Raw genomic sequence first — 18219 nt, forward strand, 5'->3', positions numbered from 1 at the left:
GAGGAAATTTCAAAGCAGATTGGCACTAAGTCTGTGGCATGGCTTCTCTTAGTTTCCCTGATTCAGATAGGCAATGACAGAGAATAAAATACAGAGAAGAAACATGTATGTGAAAAATATAAATTCTGAACCAGAAAGTGAGCAAGTTTAAAATCCAAGGCTCAGTGACCACAGCTGAAATTGTTCAGGAGATTAGAATCATTTAAGGGAAATCTATTGCTCTACACTGGAAAAGTAGGATAAGTGTCCTAAAGAAAAGACCCAACCCACTGAAAGCTAACAATAGTGAAAATGCAAATTATTTAAAAGGACAGAGACTAGCTGGGAGTGGTGGTGCACGCCTTTAATCCCAGCACTCAAGAGGCAGAGGTAGGAGGATTGCCATGAGTTTGAGGCCTCCCTGAAACTACATAAGTGAATCCCAGGTCAGCCTGGGCCAGAGCAAGACCCTGCCTCGAAAAACCAAAAAATAAAAATAGAAAAATAAAATAAAATAAAAGGACAGAGCCTGTAAACAGAATGCAGGAGTTTCCAATTCTGAATCATTTTCATGTCAAGAGTGTATGTCAACATCAAGAGCAGCAGCGATTTAGACAATAAAGGTAACATGCAGTGTGCTGTGGGGCCACACTCAGGGGGCTTGGTGCTCTTTCTCTTTTGAAGGGAAGAAATTACTACTGCTAACAGGAAGTATTCAACGGGTGCAGGATGAATAGCAGATTCTCAGACATACAGTGTCTCCAGTGATGATGATGCCGTGAGTATCACTCAGTTTTGACTACTGCCTTCCCTCCTAATACCTTGAAGTGCTTTAATGCTTATAAATTCATTGTTACAATACAGAAAGTCTCAAAGGTAAAAGTACTGAACAAAATCCTATCATGTGATATAGTTGGAATGTGATTCCCAGTTCAAGACTCTTGCCTGTGACTGTGAAACTTCCTGAATATACTTGCCAGGCCTGTATCTTAGCCTCTCACCTTTCTAGTTGGAATATGTAAACTGGACACAAAGATGATAAATATAGGGGCTGGAGAGATGGATTAGTGGTTAAGGCATTTGCCTGCAAAGCCAAAGGACCCTGGTTCCATTCCCCAGGACCCATATAAGCCAGATGCACAAAGGGGCACATGCATCTGGAGTTCAGTTACAGTGGCTGAAGGCCCTGGAGTGCCCATTCTCTCTCTCTCTCTCTTTCTCTCCCTCTCTCTCTCTCTCTCTCTCTCTCTCTCTCTCTCTCTACCTCTTTCTCTGTATCAAATAATTTTAAAAAAATTTGTAAAAAGATGATGAATTTATACAAAAATCAAAGCTCAATGTTAATACTTTTTATTTCCTATAAGTACACCAAAAGCTCACTAGAGAAGGAGGGTTTTATTTATTATTTATTTTGCGGTGATTTTGTCATGTGTGTACAGCATATGGCATGTGTGGGGGTGGGCACTGTGAGTGTGAATGCTTGTGTTTGTGTGTCTACGCATGTGTGCCAGAGATCAACACTGGGTGTCCTCCTCAGTCACTCTTCAGTTTATTTATTTTTTGTTTGTTTGTTTTTTCAAGGTAGAGTCTCACTTTACCTAGGGCAACCTGAAACTCACTCTGTAGTTCCAGCTTGGCTTCAAACTCACAATGATCCTCCTACCTTTGCCTCCTGAGTACTGAGATTAAAGGTGTGCGCCACCACACCCATTTTAAAAAATATTTTATTTATTTATTTGAGAGAAAGAAGCAGAGAGAATAGGCACACCAGGTCCTCTAGCCCTGCAAACAAACACCAGATGCATGTGGCACCTTGTACATCTGGCTTACATAGGTCCTGGGAAACTGAACTTGGGTCCTTTGGCTTTGCAGGCAAGTGCTTTAACTGTTAAGCCATCTTTCCAGCCCCACTTTTTTTTGAAGTGTGTGTGTGGCGGGGGGGGGGGGTGTATCAGGGTCTCTTGGCACTGCAGAAAAACACCAGGTGTTTGTACCACTTTTGCATCTGGCTTTCTATGGGTGCTGGGGAATTAAACATGTGCCAGCACACTCTGCAAGCAAGTGCCTTCAACCACTGAGCCATCTCCCCAGACCCACTTTATTTTGTAAGGTAAGATCTCCTTCTTCTAAACTAGTCAATAAATCCAATGGATCTACCTTTCTTTGCCACCCCAGCACCAGGTTTTTCAAGGTAGGGCCTCACTCTGACCCAGGCTGACCTGGAATTCACTCTGTAGTCTCAGGGTGGCCTTGAACTCACGGTGATCCTCCTACCTCTGCCTCCCAAGTGCTGGAATTAAAGGCGTGTGCCACCACACCTTTCACACCTGGCATTTTACATGGGTGTTGGGGATCTGAACGTAGGTCCTAATGCTTGAGCAGCAACTTTTACCCACTGAGCCATCTCCATAGCTATCTCCATAGCCCCAGTGTTGAAAGTTTTTTATTATTAATTTGAGAGAGAGACAGAGAGAGAATGGGAACACCAGGGCCTCTAGCTAGTGCAAATAAACTCCAGATGCATGAGCCACCTTGTACATCTGGCTTATATGGGTACTGAGGATTTGAACCTGGGTCCTTAAGCTTCTCAGGCAAGTAGCCTAACGCTAAGCCATCTCTCCAGTCCCTGAGTTTTAAAAGCCTCGCAGAAGGGACTGAATCATTCCTCATGGCTATAGGAGGAGCTCAATAAATTATTTGCTAAATGCATCATTTCTGTGATTCTTAAAAACTAGCTTCTGAAGAGATACAGAGTAGGAGGGACATGGGTAAGTATGTCTGAAATAACTCCCAGGCCCCAGGCAGACCACTTGGCCTAGTCACAAACTATTACAGGAGTAAAGAGCCAGCCAGCACCCCCGGGACTCCACAAGAGTGAGCGATAGGACTACAGCTAAAGGTGTAATCACAGCAGGGAGCATATCACAGCCCAGTAGCCTTCTGGGTTTCAGTGGTGTGGTTTTTAACCAGGTAATTTACATTTTAATCAAAGGAAGAGAAGAAAATGGCCCATTTCTTTCCCACAACACCAGAAGGTGATCAAGATCGTGAATTGGAGCTTCTATGCTACAGAGAATAGCCCTGTGATTGCAGAGAGACGAGAGCAGGGAGTCACAGGAAGCAAGAGCTACAGACATTATTGAACTGAGCGGAACTGGATCCAGAGGCTCAGGTAGAGACGACAGCAGAGGCAAAGTGGATTTGGGGGGACAGGCTTCCTGTGCAGCAGAAGGCAAGACAGAATAACAAGAGTCATTAAGTCTCCCCAGGATGTAATAGGAGTGCACATGACAGAATCCACTATACATTTTTAATTCTGACAAAGCTTTGGGCTGTTAACCTCTGGAAAACTATGAAAAATGCAAAGCTTTCTATTCAACTTGGATAATAATGCACTAAAAATGATTTGAAAATGAAATGAAAGTATCTGGAAATTAATAGTTTTCCAGTAGGGCGTTTATAAATAATAAGCCTACTTTGTCAATAAAACAGCTGTAGGAAGAAAATCAAACAAAAAAAATCATGGCCTAGGGCTGAAGAGATGGCTTAGTGGTTAAGCGCTTGCCTGTGAAGCCTAAGGACCCCGGTTCGAGGCTCGGTTCCCCAGGTCCCACGTTAGCCAGATGCACAAGGGGGCGCACGCGTCTGGAGTTTGTTTGCAGAGGCTGGAAGCCCTGGCGCGCCCATTCCCTCTCTCTCCCTCTATCTGTCTTTCTCTCTGTGTCTGTCGCTCTCAAATAAATCAATAATTTTTTTTTTTTTTTTGGTTTTTCGAGTTAGGGTCTCACTCTGGCTCAGGCTGACCTGGATTTCACTATGTAGTCTCAGGGTGGCCTCGAACTCTCAGTGATCCTCCTACCTCTGCCTCCCGAGTGCTGGGATTAAAGGCGTGCGCCACCACGCCCGGCTTCAATAAATTAATTTTTAAAAAAAGGTTTAAAAAAAAATCATGGCCTAATGCCAACTCTCATAAATACAGCACGAAGAAATGAATAGAATATTCTGGTTCAAGAAAAGTCACCAATAACCAATTGACTAAAACCTAGTCAAAATAAATGTCCTATATCCAAATGATTCTGTATAATCAAGCACAATTTCTTCTGGTTTATTTCTTATTTGTTTGAACAGAAATTAATACAGCTTCTGAACAGAACTTGAAGAGCAAAAAAACTTAATAGGCACTTCAAGCCTGGTTGGAGGATCATTTGAAAAGCATTTCACAATCCTTAACCTGCAAACACCTCCCTAATGGCACAACCAAGTATGTCAGCCACACACTGGCAGAACAGCCACATTGTCATTCTCCTCACTCTTCCTCCCAAAATCTCATCACACCTAACCTTCCCAACAATGAAACCTCATGACATTCAGCCTGCTCCTCTCATCTCTAGCTCCTTACTTTAAAAAGGTAAAATTTAAGCCAGGCATGGTGGTACACACCTTTAATCCCAGCACTTGGGAGGCCGAGGTAAGAGGATCGCTGTGAGTTTGAGGCCACCCTAAGACTATATAGTGAATTCCAATTCAGCTTGGGCTAGGACGAGGCTCCACCTCAAAAAAACAAAACAAAAAGGTAAAATTTAGCCTTACGTACTGAAAAACACTGCTTAGCCTCCCTGTGTATAATTTGCCAAAAGTCTGATTGCTGATCCAAAAGTCAACAACTCAGAGGAGGTTCTAAATCCGAGTGAGGAGCATGGACAAACGTGACCCACTGTAAAGCACAGGTATGAGAAGCCAGTATTTCAACACAAGGGTCAACAAGCTTCTTCCTTCCCCACTGTAATTCCACAAACTCCTGGGAAACAGCTGAATTCCAGACACCCCACCAAGATTGCCACAAACCTTAAATACAACAGTATCAAGTACTTACTTGTCTTGGAAAATGTCCCGAGCAGTTACATGATCCTTTCTCTTGATGGCTTCCGTCAGAGGGAAAAGGCTCTTTATTTTAGAGAGAGGAATGTGACATTGTGCTGTCACCTCAGTGGGGGGAGCCAGCATATTCAAAATATGTTGCTGAATTGGGGGGAGAGGCTCCTGGGGATGTAAAGCTCTGTGCAACAGACACTGGAGGAGAGAGTATAAGGGTTAGAAAACACTGATGGAGATGCCATCTATAGCTTTTTATTTCTGCTCAGAGATCCCCCATCTTTAGTTTGCATGGGCTAGGATTCTCACACTGCACAGAAGAGACAACAAAGTGGGCTGGCTCCGCATCACCTTAGTTAGCAGGACACTGGTTACATGTAAAACAAACTGAAAGAGCAGACCAAGCCTGTAAGCCTCCACAGGGAGTCCTCATCTTACAAGCAGCAGCTATGCTTGTGATTAGGTGAGGGTACACAAGGTTCCCTATGACACGCTTCTGGAAATCTGAGATGACAGCTTTTCCTAATCTTTACTTCCCTTCATCATTAACTGTGCTTTCTCCTTCTTAGTTTCAGCAGCCCATGTGGGATAGATGAAACAGGCGGGTAAAGAGGCGTGCCCATCCTCAGAGTCCCAGGAGAAAGCTCTGAAAACAGTAGAACACAAGTCTGTCTACCACCCTCCAACCCCATTGGTACCACACTTGCCCTCTCCTGGCCTCCCACAGTCACTTTCCGCTTTCGCTGTTGTTTGCTATAGCTGAAGTCCTCTGAACATGAGCTCTGTGGTGGTTTAAATCTGAAATGTTCCCACAAGCTTGTTCTGTACACTTGTTCCCCGGCCGGCAGCACTGTCTGGGGGAGGGCATGGATCTTTTAGGAGGTGGGTGTAGCTGGTAGAAGTAGGTCACTAGGAAGTGGCCCTGGATGTTACCCAGCCCCTGCTTCTACCACGCTACTTCCTGGTCTACCAACATGTGAGCAGCTCTCTTCCGTCACCTGCTCCCACCACCATGAAGTGAGATGCTCCATCCCATCTTCCCTGCTGGGACAGACAGAAATCCCCTGAAACTGTGAGCCAAAGCAAACCTCTCCTCCTTTGTGTCACGTGTTCTGTCACAGATACACAAAAGCCCCTAGGACGTCCAGAATGACGCACCTCTGCCTGACTCTTGGCTGTGGCCCTGGTGTTTGCCTACTTGTTCACACCTAACAAGGCTAGACTCTTCTGGGCTCACTCACAACAAACTCGCTTCTGCCTCTGGGTCCTGGCCTCTGTCTGTCTCTTCCATCTCCCCTTATACCTTCGCAGAGATGGCCCTTTTTTCCTAATCCTTCAAATATTATCCAACCCTTCCACTCAAAGTACAGGTCCTGTCTTATACTGAATTCCAAGCACAGAAAATCCTGCATGACATATAATAAAGTACTTAATGAACACCAACTGAAGGAATCAAGTGGTCTTTCCCAACATTGTCAGTGTTGACACAGGTGACAGAAGCTAAGATCAAGGGCAAGATGAACTGTCAACTGCTCACATGAGTAGAACTGGAGAGCAAGCCACTTCCATTCAGTCACCTGTGCTCTATTCAGTCCACTAAGCCAGGCCTTGGCAGCACTTGTTATCTGTCCAAGTCCTCTAACAGGAATACAGGAAGGTAACAAGAAACACAGCCAGGCGTGGTGGCGCACGCCTTAATCCCAGCACTAAGGAGGCAGAGGTAGGAGGATCGCCGAGAATTCGAGGCCACTCTGAGACTACATAGTGAATTCGGGTCAGCCTGAGCCAGAGAGACCATACCTCGAAAAACTGAAAAAAAAGAAAGAAAGAAAGAAACAGTTAACGGATGCTTTCTTTCTGTGATAGACAATAATCCAAAACCATGTTGAAGAGGAAGGCTCCAGCTAGTTCTACTTTCTTGGGCCATGCTAGAGGTGGATGTGGGGCACACTAAGCACTCTAGTGATAAGCCACACCTGCGGGCCGGCCTGGAAAGGCCACCTGTGTGTTCTTCAGCTCCGTGGGAGTCGGAGAAGTCCATGTCCTGCTCTCCCGACCTTCACTGGGTCTGGAGAGTCCCTCCCCTTTCAGCCCTGCGGTCGCATATGTCACTTCTCTTGTAAACTCCCCTAACTGTCCCTGAACGAGCTCCACCTCCCAGTTACTCTGACCTAACATTGACAAACACATATTTAATATTTTTATGTATTTCAGTTATTCTTGTCAGTTCAAAGTATAAAGATCCAGCCTCTATGCCAGCTTTACAAAATCTGTGACAAATGTGGCACTGGAACACTCTTAACCTAACAGTGGTTAATATCCATACTATTTGGATATTTTTTAAAAGGCAATGAAAAATCGCAAATAAAAATAAAAGAGTAGCCAGGCGTAGTGGCACATGCCTTTAATCCCAGCACTCAGGAGGTAGAGGTAGGAGGAGTACTGCCGTGAGTTCGAGGCCACCCTGAGACTATATAGTGAATTCCAGGTCAGCCTGGACTAGCGTGAGACCCTACCTCGAAAAACCAAAAATAAAAAATAAATAAAGGAGGCAAATTTGAAAAACAAAAACAAAATAGAAGCTGCTTTTTGGTGGGGGGTGCTTTTTAAGGTAGGGTTTCATGCTAGCCCAGGCTGACTTTGCATTCACAATGTAGTCAGTGTGGCCCTGAACTTACAGTGATCCTACCTCTGCCTCCCATGTACGAGGATTAAAGGCATGCACCAAACGGCCAGCCCAGAAGCAGCTTTTTATTAAGCCCGGCTGTATTTTTTAAAAATAGCCTTTCAAGAAGTGACTAGAGGGCTGGAGAGATGGCTTAGCGGTTAAGTGCTTGCCTGTGAAGCCTAAGGACCCCGGTTCGAGGCTCGGTTCCCCAGGTCCCACGTTAGCCAGATGCACAAGGGGGCGCATGCGTCTGGAGTTCGTTTGCGGTGGCTGGAAGCCCTGGCGCACCCATTCTCTCCGTCTCCCTCCATCTGTCTTTCTCTCTGTGTCTGTCGCTCTCAAATAAATAAATAAAAAATTAAAAAAAAAAAAAAAGAAGTGACTAGAGTACCGAGGAACATCTCAATCACACCTTCCAAGGCTCTGGGTCTAATGCAGAAGAGGTGGCGGAAAGAATGTAAGAGCCAAAGGAAGGGTAGGACTCCTTACAATGTGTTCCCTCCAGACATAAAATGCCTCGATATCCATGACCTCACAGTGCCTGACACTACCTACACAAGACCATCATAAGAGGAGGGAAAGATCATGACATCAAAATAAAAGAGAAACTTATTGAGATGGGGAGGGGATATGATGGAGAATGGAATTTCAAAGGGGAAAAGGGGGAGGAGGGAGTGTATTACCATGGGATATTTTTTATAATCATGGAAAATGTTTTTAAAAATTGAGAAAAAATAAAATAAAATAAGATTAAAAAAATAAAAACATTGGGGAAAAAATAGCCTTTCAAGCTGGGTGTGGTGGCACATGCCTTTAACCCCAGCACTTGGGAGGCAAAGGTAGGAGGATCACTGTGAGTTCAAGGCCACCCTAAGACTCCATAGTGAATTCCAGGTCAGCCTGGGCTAGAGTGAGACCCTACCTTGAAAAACAAAACAACAACAACAAAAGAAAAAAAATACATATATATACATACACACACGCGCATGCACACACATATACATACAGACCATGCTGGAGAGATGGCCTAGCAGTTTAGGGGCTTGTCTGTCAACCCAAGTTCAATTCCCTAGTACCCACGTAATACCAGATGCACAAAGATGTGCGTGTATCTGGAGTTCGTTTGCAGTGGCTGGAAGCCCAGGCTTGCCCATTCTCTCTGTCTCTCTTCTACCTCTCTGCTTGCAAATAACTTCATAAAATATTTGAAAAAAAATCTAAAGAAATAAGTTCATCTGTGCTTTCTCACCTGGTATAATCTCTGGAATTCAGGATTTGGGATTTTGCTGGTTGGGAACAAGTCTTCAATGGTGTCTTCCTCCTCATCTCTCCTTACCAAGCTCATGGAGTCAATCAGAGCATCCATGGCACTCAACTGTTCCTCTATAAACAATGATAGACAGGAAGAAAAAAGATTTGTAATCTCCACTATAGCAAATATTCTCCACTGAAAAATAAAGCAATATTAGCAGGTTAGAAGCACTGGTTCTGCCAAGAAAATCATTCTGTAATTATGCAGGTGTTTCACCTGCATCTTGCTTTTTTTGTATGAAAGAGAGCTTTTTAGAGTACTTGACTGCATTGGTCTTTTGAAGCTCCACCATTCAGTAAACCCCTGACCATGGAGTGATATATTGACAACAAAAGTTTGTTCTAGAAAAATATCCCATGGCCATATAAATATCAACTCCCTCCCTGGAGATTTGACCAAAATATTTACTATTCAACAAGCTAATGTTAAAAAAACAAAAAACTAGGGACCAGGCATGGTGGCACACGCCTTTAATCCCAGCACTCAGGAGGCGGAGGTAGGGGGATCACTGTGAGTTTGAGGCCACCCTGAGACTACATAGTGAATTCCAGGTCAGCCTGGGCTAGAGTGAGACCCTTCCTCAAAAAACAAAACAAAACAAAAAACCAGGGGCTAGAGATGGCTTAGTGGTTAAGGCACTTGACTGCAAGGCCAAAGGACCCAGGTTCAATTCCCAGTACCTATGTAAGCCAGATGCACAAGGTGGTTCATTCATCTGGAGTTCATTTGCAGTGGCCAGAGGCCCTGGCATGCCTGTTCTCTCTCTCATCTGCCTCTCTCCCTCTTTCTCAATATACAAAATAATCAAAACAACAAGAGCCAGGCATGGTGGTACACACTTTAATCCCAGCACCCAGGAGGCAGAGGTAGGAGGATTGCTTTAAGTTTGAGGCCAGCCTGAGACAACATAATGAATTCTAGGTCCGCCTGGGCTAGAAGGAGACCCTATTTCAAAAAAAAAAAAAAAAAAAAAAAAAAAAGTGGAACTTGGAGGTTTTCTCAGTGGTTAGACACTTGCTTTTAAAACCTGCCAACCCAGACTTGCTCCTCCCTAGCACCCAGGCAAAGGCGATGTACAGTGAAGCCCGCACATGCATCTGTGATCTCAACATGCCTACACATCAGGAAGTGGAGTCCAGAGACTCTAAAGTTCATGGCTAGTAGCAAGAAGGACTGTCTCAAAGAAGGTGGAAAGATGGAAGAGGACAGACATCTCAAGGCTGTTCTCTGACCTCCATGCACACACTGGCCCATACGCACACACACACATATACATATATATATGTACATATGTATATGTTGGCTAAAAAAAATTTTAGGGCTGGAAAGATGGCTTAACAGTTAAGGCGCTTGCCTGCAAAGCCTAAGGACTAATGTTCAACCTTCTAGATCCCACATAAGCCAGATGCACAAGGTAATGCAAGTATGCAAGGTTGTACATGTGCACAAGATGGTGCACAGGGCCGGGCGTGGTGGCACACACCTTTAATCCCAGCACTTGGGAGGCAGAGGTAGGAGAATCACCGTGAGTTCGAGGACACCCTGAGACTACATAGTGAATTCCAGGTCAGCCTGAGCTAGAGTGTGACTCTATCTCAAAAAAAAAAAAAGATGATGCACAGGTCTGGAGTTTGGTTACAGTGACTGGAAGCCCTGGTGTGCCAATTCTTTCCCTCCATTATAAAAAAAAAAATTAAGATTAAAAAAAAAGTTTTTTTTTTAACCCTCCCTAAAGAAGCATCATCTTTCTAAGGACTTAATACAGCATCTATCAGCCCAGCACCTTCACTGGGACACCCTTAGACCAGAGTGAGCTAATTCCTTCATCATCTTCTGTCAGAGTGGGCTCTTCCCTCCTGCACACTACAGACACTTGAGGGCAGTCCATTCAAAGTCTCGAGCTCTTTGAGGACAGAAACGTGGCGTCCTCTTCTTTATGCCTAAACCTTACGGGAAGAAGGTGCTCCTCAACAAAAACCGACCAAGTCAATCCGACGGTGCTGCCCAAGGCAAGGCGGATGAAAGGCAACTCTCCCAAAACGCTTTTAAGTACACCACCACGTGTAACTCCTCACTCTGCTCACCACGGCAGCTCGCTGTCCAGCCCAAGTACTGTACTGGTTTTAGATTCAGTCACTATGCAAACAGTGGAAAAGAGAAGCAATTTTCGAACAGTATCTGATACTTCTATTCATCACCTTTTTGGATATCCCTTTTGTACAACTACCACAAAATGAAAAGGCACACTGATATTCAGCATAAGACACTGCCTTCCTACGTCTGAACTTTGCACAAGGTTTTAAGCAAACCCACCGCCATCAGTATCTTACACTGACTAGGGCAGCATCTGCCTGACAATGACAGCCAGGGGTTGGAACTTGCACTTTCAGTGGGTTTCACCTGCTGCTTGTACCTAGTATCAGGCCAGATCTCCTGGCCTTGCAAACCCTACATATTGCTCCCCCAGGGCCTCGTCCTAAGAAAGCCCAGGGAGAACACCATCTGGAGACTCACCACATATTTCCATAGTCCCACCCTGATACAGACGAAGTCTTATACTTGTAGCCTAAAGCATCTATCATCATTTGTTGAGTTGTTTTTTGGGTTTTTTGGTGTTTTCTACATTCTGCTTCTAACTACATAAATGAGCTGTCTGGAGACAGCAGCTGGGACTGGTGAGTCTCACTCTGCAGCTCCATGACATCTGCAGCCAGACGCTTAATAGCAGGCTTTCTCATCAGGGTCAAAGTGACTCCTGGAAGCTACCAATAAAGACAAGTGAACTATTATTGTCAACTACAAAGGAAAAACAAAGAGAGAAGCTAATCTCTAGTAATGTCACTCTTATCTCAAGGTTGCATTAGGTTGCATGCAAATCACAGGCTTAATACTGCATACCAATTCACTTCAGAGGGGCAAACTTTCTGTTCACAACTGGAAAATGGACATCCAGCTCCAACAAGCTGCTCCCTGGACATATGCTCCAAGTCAGAAGGGAGAACAAGATGTATTTGGAAGCTTCATAATCAAGCCCTACCAAAAACACCTGGTTAACCACCTTCATCATTATCGTGTATAAGAGCTTGATTGCAATCCAACCACTTCCACGCTATGAAATCCTGACCCCAATCGAAGGCTGAAGCCAGGTGACTGCCCAAGAAGAGTGTGCATGAAGAGCCATTAGTGAGCTAAACAGAAATAAACTCACCTGTGGGAGCGCAGTTCTTATTTTTCAATGAGGAAAACGTGTATTGCCGCAAGTCTTCCATGAAAGGCAGCTGCACATAAACTAAACACTAATGAGCAAGAAGATAAAAAGCAGAAACAGGCAAATTAATGGGAAAACACAAAATTGGTCCAAAATGCTGTGGAAGTGGCACCATAAAAATCTTCCAAATCTTAATCCAAATCTGACAAATGAAAAGTAAAGTATTTTTTAAATATTTTTTTCATTTATTTAGTTGAAAGCAACAGACAGAGAGAAAGAGGCAGACAAAGAGAGAGAGACAGAATGGGTGCGCCAGGGCCTCCAGCCACTGCAAATGAACTCCAGACACGTGCGCCCCATGTGCATCTGGCTAACGTGGGTCCTGGGGAATCGAGCCTCGAACCAGGGTCCTTAGGCTACACAGGCAAGCTCTTAACCGCTAAGCCATTTCTCCAACCAAAAAATGAAGTATTTTGACTTCTGCTGTTGACTGTTCACAATTTCAAACAGTACAAAAGATACTAAATATAAAAGAAATGTCTACCAGGAAGGCTACTAAATGATAACTGTAAAATATATGACCAAGTAGAACAAGTGAGAAAAGTCAGGGTATTTAAAAAGCGGACCAGAAAGTCTTTATAGTCCTGCTACACAGTAAGTTCTCTGATAAACAGGAAATGGTAAGGAACCTAGACATGTGCTTTATAGTAGAGCCCAAAATAAGCTGAATTTCACAAAGATAACAAAATAACACCTGTAACCTTTATTCACAATCCAAATTTGTTAAAGGGATGAGGTTCTTAAAAGTCAGAAAGGATCAGAACTCAGAGAAGGTCATAAAAAGCTCCTTAGATACGTGTAAAATACATGTTGTTTTCAAATAACTGAAAGTCCTGCTCATAACAAATAGTGCCAACAGGACTTGAGAGTATGTGAGCAACTCAGAAAATGGGCTCCACCCCAACCTTGCAGAATTAGAATCTGCATTTTAGCCAGCTCTCAAAGCTGCTCTCATACACATTAACAGCTGAGAAGCATGGCTTAGAACAAAGGAATGGACAGGATGCAGTTTAATGGTAGAGCAATTGCCTGGCATATACAAGGCCCTCAGTTTTTCTCTCTAGCACTGAAAAAAGACATTGAAGAACAAAGGCATGGAAGAAAAAGAAATGAATAAAAAGGACTTCACTTTACCTCGTAAGTATCCTTAATAAGAGGAAAAGCCACACCAACTTGAGGATTACTTCTCCTGTCATAAGCATACCGAACAATGGCCACCATGTCCAATTCCTCCAAAGCATGAATCAGGGAGGAAAGTGCAACTGCTGCTGCCTGCAAGAAAGATGTATGATGTATGATAGCACATGTAAGGGCATGCATGCACACGCGCACACACACACGCACGCACACACACACACACACACACGAGCAGCCCTGAATATTTATACAGGTATCACTCACTTGGCTCCTACTTCAGATTTCCTTTTCTAAGCCCCTAGAAACTAAGAAAACTCTGTGATGGATTGACTGACTGCTTAGTGTACATAAAACCCTGGGTCTGATCCCCAACTCCAAAAAGTGAAATAAAATGTCTTTTACTATTTTATTAACTAAATCCTCTATCACTTTAACCTCCCTTCTTTTCTGAATTCATACCTTCACCCTATAAACTCAAGACTTAAGTTTTCCTAGACAAAGGTCTTTCTTTGCCCTTCTCCTTCCATAGTTTACTGTTTCTACCTCTTGCCTTCTTTTCTCTTCAGAATTGCATGAATAACCTTGTTTTTTCCAGTACTTACAAAACAATTTGCCTTCAGTCTAATCAGCTTCCTCTGCTTCCTGACTGAAACTCCCTCTTCGTCCCCCTCACCTCCCCACCCCAGGACTGCTACTTGCCAACCTTTGGTTCCTGTTGCAGTTGGTGGGCTACCCGTGGCTTCTGCCCATCCTCCTCTCTCTGTACATTCTTTCTTTGGTTTCAATGACACTTGCTCCTGATTATTCTACTGCATGGACCACTGCTTCTCAAGCTCTTTTCTTCTTTCAACTCATCTCAACTATGGTCTTTTTCTCCTCACTCAAAATTCAACTTGGGGATTATCTCATCCAGTCCCATAAGCTGAAGAGTCAACAATCTGTATATTCAGTTTTAAAACTCTCCTAAGATCTAGGCTTAAACTGCCTAAGAGTTAGTAGCATCTCACCTTACTACACTTATTATCATCCTATAATTCTTCTCCTATATTTAAAACTCTCCTAAGATCTAGGCTTAAACTGCCTAACAGTTAGTAGCATCTCACCTTACGACACTTATTATCAACCTATATTTCTTCTCCTATATTTAAAACTCTCCTAAGATCTAGGCTTAAACTGCCTAAGAGCTGGTAAGCACCTCATGTTACTACACTTATTGCCATACTGTATTTCTCCTCCTATATTCCCTACATCCACTAATACCATCTCTTACTCAACCACACCAGGTTCAAAGTTTTTACAGTGCACCTTCCTTATCCCTCAACTCTGCCTCTGCTGTTTCTCAAAGCCATCTCCTCGGTTCACAGAGGTGCTCACCCATGAAACCTCTACCTTGTCTTCTATTCCAGCGTCACAGAGCTGGTCAGCGTGTATGTGGTGGGAGGGTAAGTCTTACATTTGCCCGCCCCTGGTGCTTGGCTTATATAATTTCCTTCTGGCTGGAATCCGCCCTCTATATTCTAACCCACTTTCAAGGCTTAGTAAATTGACACCCTCTCCATTTTATAGTGGCTTTACTTAGTTTAGTTCTTTATTCCAAATTCCCCAAACACTGTACTTTTCTTGTACCACAGCTAACCTGCATCAGTGTTAGTTATGTGTATCCTATTTCCTCCATAAAAACTTATGGCCATCAAAAGCCTCTACAGATTTATAATAGACACATCTCAGCTTAATTCAAGGAATGCTTACTTTGTGCCCATTCTTTGCTAGGCACACTCTAAGGTCCTATCAGAAAACAAAGATAAGTCTCTGATTTCATGCAACTAACACATTCTTTACTGGCAAAAATGAGAGATAAACCAAACAGGATGTGTATGTTTTAATACTAAGTCCTGTAGGAGAAGACCAAATTTGCACAGTGGAAGTCTAAAGGAGAGATCACTTCCAGTGTGTCTCTGCCAGGATCAGTGAGCATATTAGACACAAGGAGCGGCAGGGTCATAAGTAACAGTAAACTGTGACACAACTCCACACTATGATGGAAGTCAGCTGAAGGCCCAGCTCCTTTCCTTTCTCCTCCGCTCCTCTCTTCCACATCAGACATAGATTCTCTATGCGCAAATCATTATACGCAAATTACCCAAGAAAAGATTTTACAGGAATTATTTACATAATCACAGAATATTGTAAATGAACATGAATAATACTCATCTACTTTAACAACCCACATGATACACCTGACTGGTGCTACTGAAGGTTCTGCACACCTATGGGGATGGGCATCTGACCGCCTCGGACAAAAACAAATCATTGGCAGATAGTAGCTCTTCATGACAGAATCATTCCCATCTGGAATGATCTCCACCTGTTGGTCCCTGTTCACCCCTCTCATATGAAGCATAGATGAATTTCAACTCCATGTGCTCTTCCTCTAGATGCATGAAAACTGTTATTACAACTGTCATCCCTCCTACGCTGTCTCCTATCTACCTACACAAGTCTTCTCCATGCAACTTCTTTTTTTTTTTTTTTATACTGGAAGTACTCATAACATCTCTCTTTATTCTCCTACTTATTTCATAAGCTGTAGTTAGACAGTACCATTTTTTGGCTGCCATATAAAAGCCTGACAGCAAAGAGACATTAGAAAATGAAGATGAGTAAAGGAAGGATAGGAGAAGGGTTCATCAAAATTTGAGAGGTTATGAATAAGCCATATGGAAACCTACTTTTTTGGGCAGCATACCCACAAGCTATAGATTGTTACTAGAAAAATGTCAATGCCAGGGATGGGATACCTTCCAGTGAGTTGCTGGCCAGGGGTGTCCCTGATGCCCCCAAAACATTATAAGCCATTGCCAAGGCTCTTGGTTTCCCACCAGAAATACATGGTAAGCCCATATTGCTGAAAACTCCACATGCTTGGGTTGCAGGTCACTGAGAAATCAAGCTAAAGCTGAGCTAAAAACCTCCTCCCTGTAGACTAGCTGACAGAAAGCTGAAAACTGCTATGTGGCATTAAGCCCTATGGGAGAGAGAAGTCATCAATGGTGACAAACCACAATGAACACTGTAAGCCTTAAGTTTGGCCAGCCAGGTCAAATGACCCAACAGGTGCAATACTGGCATGTCTGTTATGGGGAAAACCAACCACTCTCTAATTGGACTGGAGGCCTTTTCCACGGGAGGGAAAACATGCCTGGTACTGGAAACCTAGTCAAAATCCTATGACAGAGGAGGTAATGAGTCCTAGGAGTGTAATGCCTGCTGTTGTCTGGCTAAATGTATATATTATGTATATATTATATATATGTATATATTATGTAAATGTATATATTATGCTCACCAAACTGCTCTGTAAGCATTTTTCTTAACATCAATGCCCATATAGTAATGCTACTCTCACTTTTGGTTAGAGAAGCTTCTCTTTTCAGATGGCACTGACCACTCAGATGACTCAAAAGGCACCATTGTGCTGAGAAGTGACAGAAGAGTGTTTAGCACTGAAACATCGCTATCATACCTTCCAAAGCTTGGGGTCCATTGAGGAAGAGGTGGCAGAAAGAATGTAAGAGCTGGCAGAAAGAATGTAAAAGCCAAAGGAAGGGTAGGACTGCATACAATGCAATCTTCCAAACACAAAATGGCCTGGATATGCATGACCTCACAGTCCCTGGTCTCCAATTGCAGGACTATGCCCTCAGGACTCGTGTTTATGTCAAGACAAATTCATTTATCATTTTCAAAGTCAAAGGTCAGTGAATTTCCCCACTGCTGTTACAAAATTCATGTCATTTTAAAATACAAAAACCACTAACAACCCACGTTCCTAACATGATAATCAATCTGTAGCACTACCGCCAAGACCCACAGCTAGCTCACCTCATCATCTTTTGCTGCAAAGACCTTTAGAACTTGGTTTCCCATAAAGAATCTTCTATGGACCTACAACAGTAAACAAGAAAACAACTGCTTTTGATTCAGAGAAAGAAATACATATAACTACAGGTGACATTAGTATTTTGGGTTCTGAATTATACTTGTAAGTGTCCTGGACAGGTCATTTCTGCTTATCTAGGCCTGGGCAGATAGACTTTTCAGAGAGCTGGTTTCTACAAATGGGTTTCTATGAGGTTTCTGTTGCTTTCAAGACTCATAATCATTGCTATTAATAGTCATAAGTTTTAAGCTTATATACCTACTAAAGTAAATAATTTTGAGAAAAGCACATCTACTGTATCTTGTTAGAAAATTATTAATGATTCTCAACTTACAAAAAAGTAGTAATAGCCGGACGTGGTGGCGCACATCTTTAATCCCAGTACTAGGGAGGCAGAGGTAGGAGGATCACTGTGAGTTTAAGGCCACCCTATGACTACATAGTGAATTCCAAGTCCGCCTGGATTAGGGTGAAACCCTACCTTGAAAACCAAAAAAAAGTAGTAATTCTCACCAGTACAATACTCTTAATTTTTGGTTTATGAGTTTTCAAGATACTTTTAACAGTGTGGACAATCATAAAAATAATCCTAGGGCTGGGAAAATGGCTTAGTGGAAAAGGAATTTGTCTATGAAGCCTAAGGACCCCAGTTCTATTCCTCAGGTCCTACATAAGCCAGATGCACAAGGGAGTGCATGCATCTGGAGTTCATTTGCAGTGGCTGGAGGCCCTGGTGCACCCATTCTCTCTTTCTCTCTGCCTCTTCCCCCCCCCCCCCCGCCCCGCGCCAACCTTCTCTCAAATAAATAAATAAATAAGTAAAATAAAGGCATTGGCCACCATTCCTGTCTTTAAAAAATATTCCAGGGGTTGGAGAGATGGCTTAGCGGTTAAGCGCTTGCCTGTGAAGCCTAAAAATTCTAGGGGCTGGAGATGGTGTAGCGGTTAAGCGCTTACCTACGAAGCCTAAGGACTGGTTCGAGGCTTGATTCCCCAGTATTCATATAAGCCAGATGCACAAGGTGGCACATGCATCTGTAGTT

The 18219-nt window shown here is 43.3% G+C and overlaps 1 protein-coding gene across 1 annotated transcript in view; it reads right to left on the reverse strand.

The window, feature by feature from the left end:
* The window catches only part of LOC101602676 (X-ray repair cross-complementing protein 5-like), an 88543-nt gene that overhangs the window by 41080 nt on the left and 29244 nt on the right, over nucleotides 1-18219 (reverse strand). The window contains exons 10-14 of the mRNA XM_045148013.1: nucleotides 17119-17181; nucleotides 13234-13371; nucleotides 12040-12127; nucleotides 8769-8902; nucleotides 4853-5049 (exon numbers count right to left, since the gene is read on the reverse strand). Coding sequence (XP_045003948.1) covers nucleotides 4853-5049; nucleotides 8769-8902; nucleotides 12040-12127; nucleotides 13234-13371; nucleotides 17119-17181 — 620 coding nt within the window. The remainder of the gene's footprint in view (nucleotides 1-4852; nucleotides 5050-8768; nucleotides 8903-12039; nucleotides 12128-13233; nucleotides 13372-17118; nucleotides 17182-18219) is intronic.

Source organism: Jaculus jaculus, chromosome 4 (assembly GCF_020740685.1).
Source record: "Jaculus jaculus isolate mJacJac1 chromosome 4, mJacJac1.mat.Y.cur, whole genome shotgun sequence".
In the NCBI taxonomy this organism is placed as follows: domain Eukaryota; kingdom Metazoa; phylum Chordata; class Mammalia; order Rodentia; family Dipodidae; genus Jaculus; species Jaculus jaculus.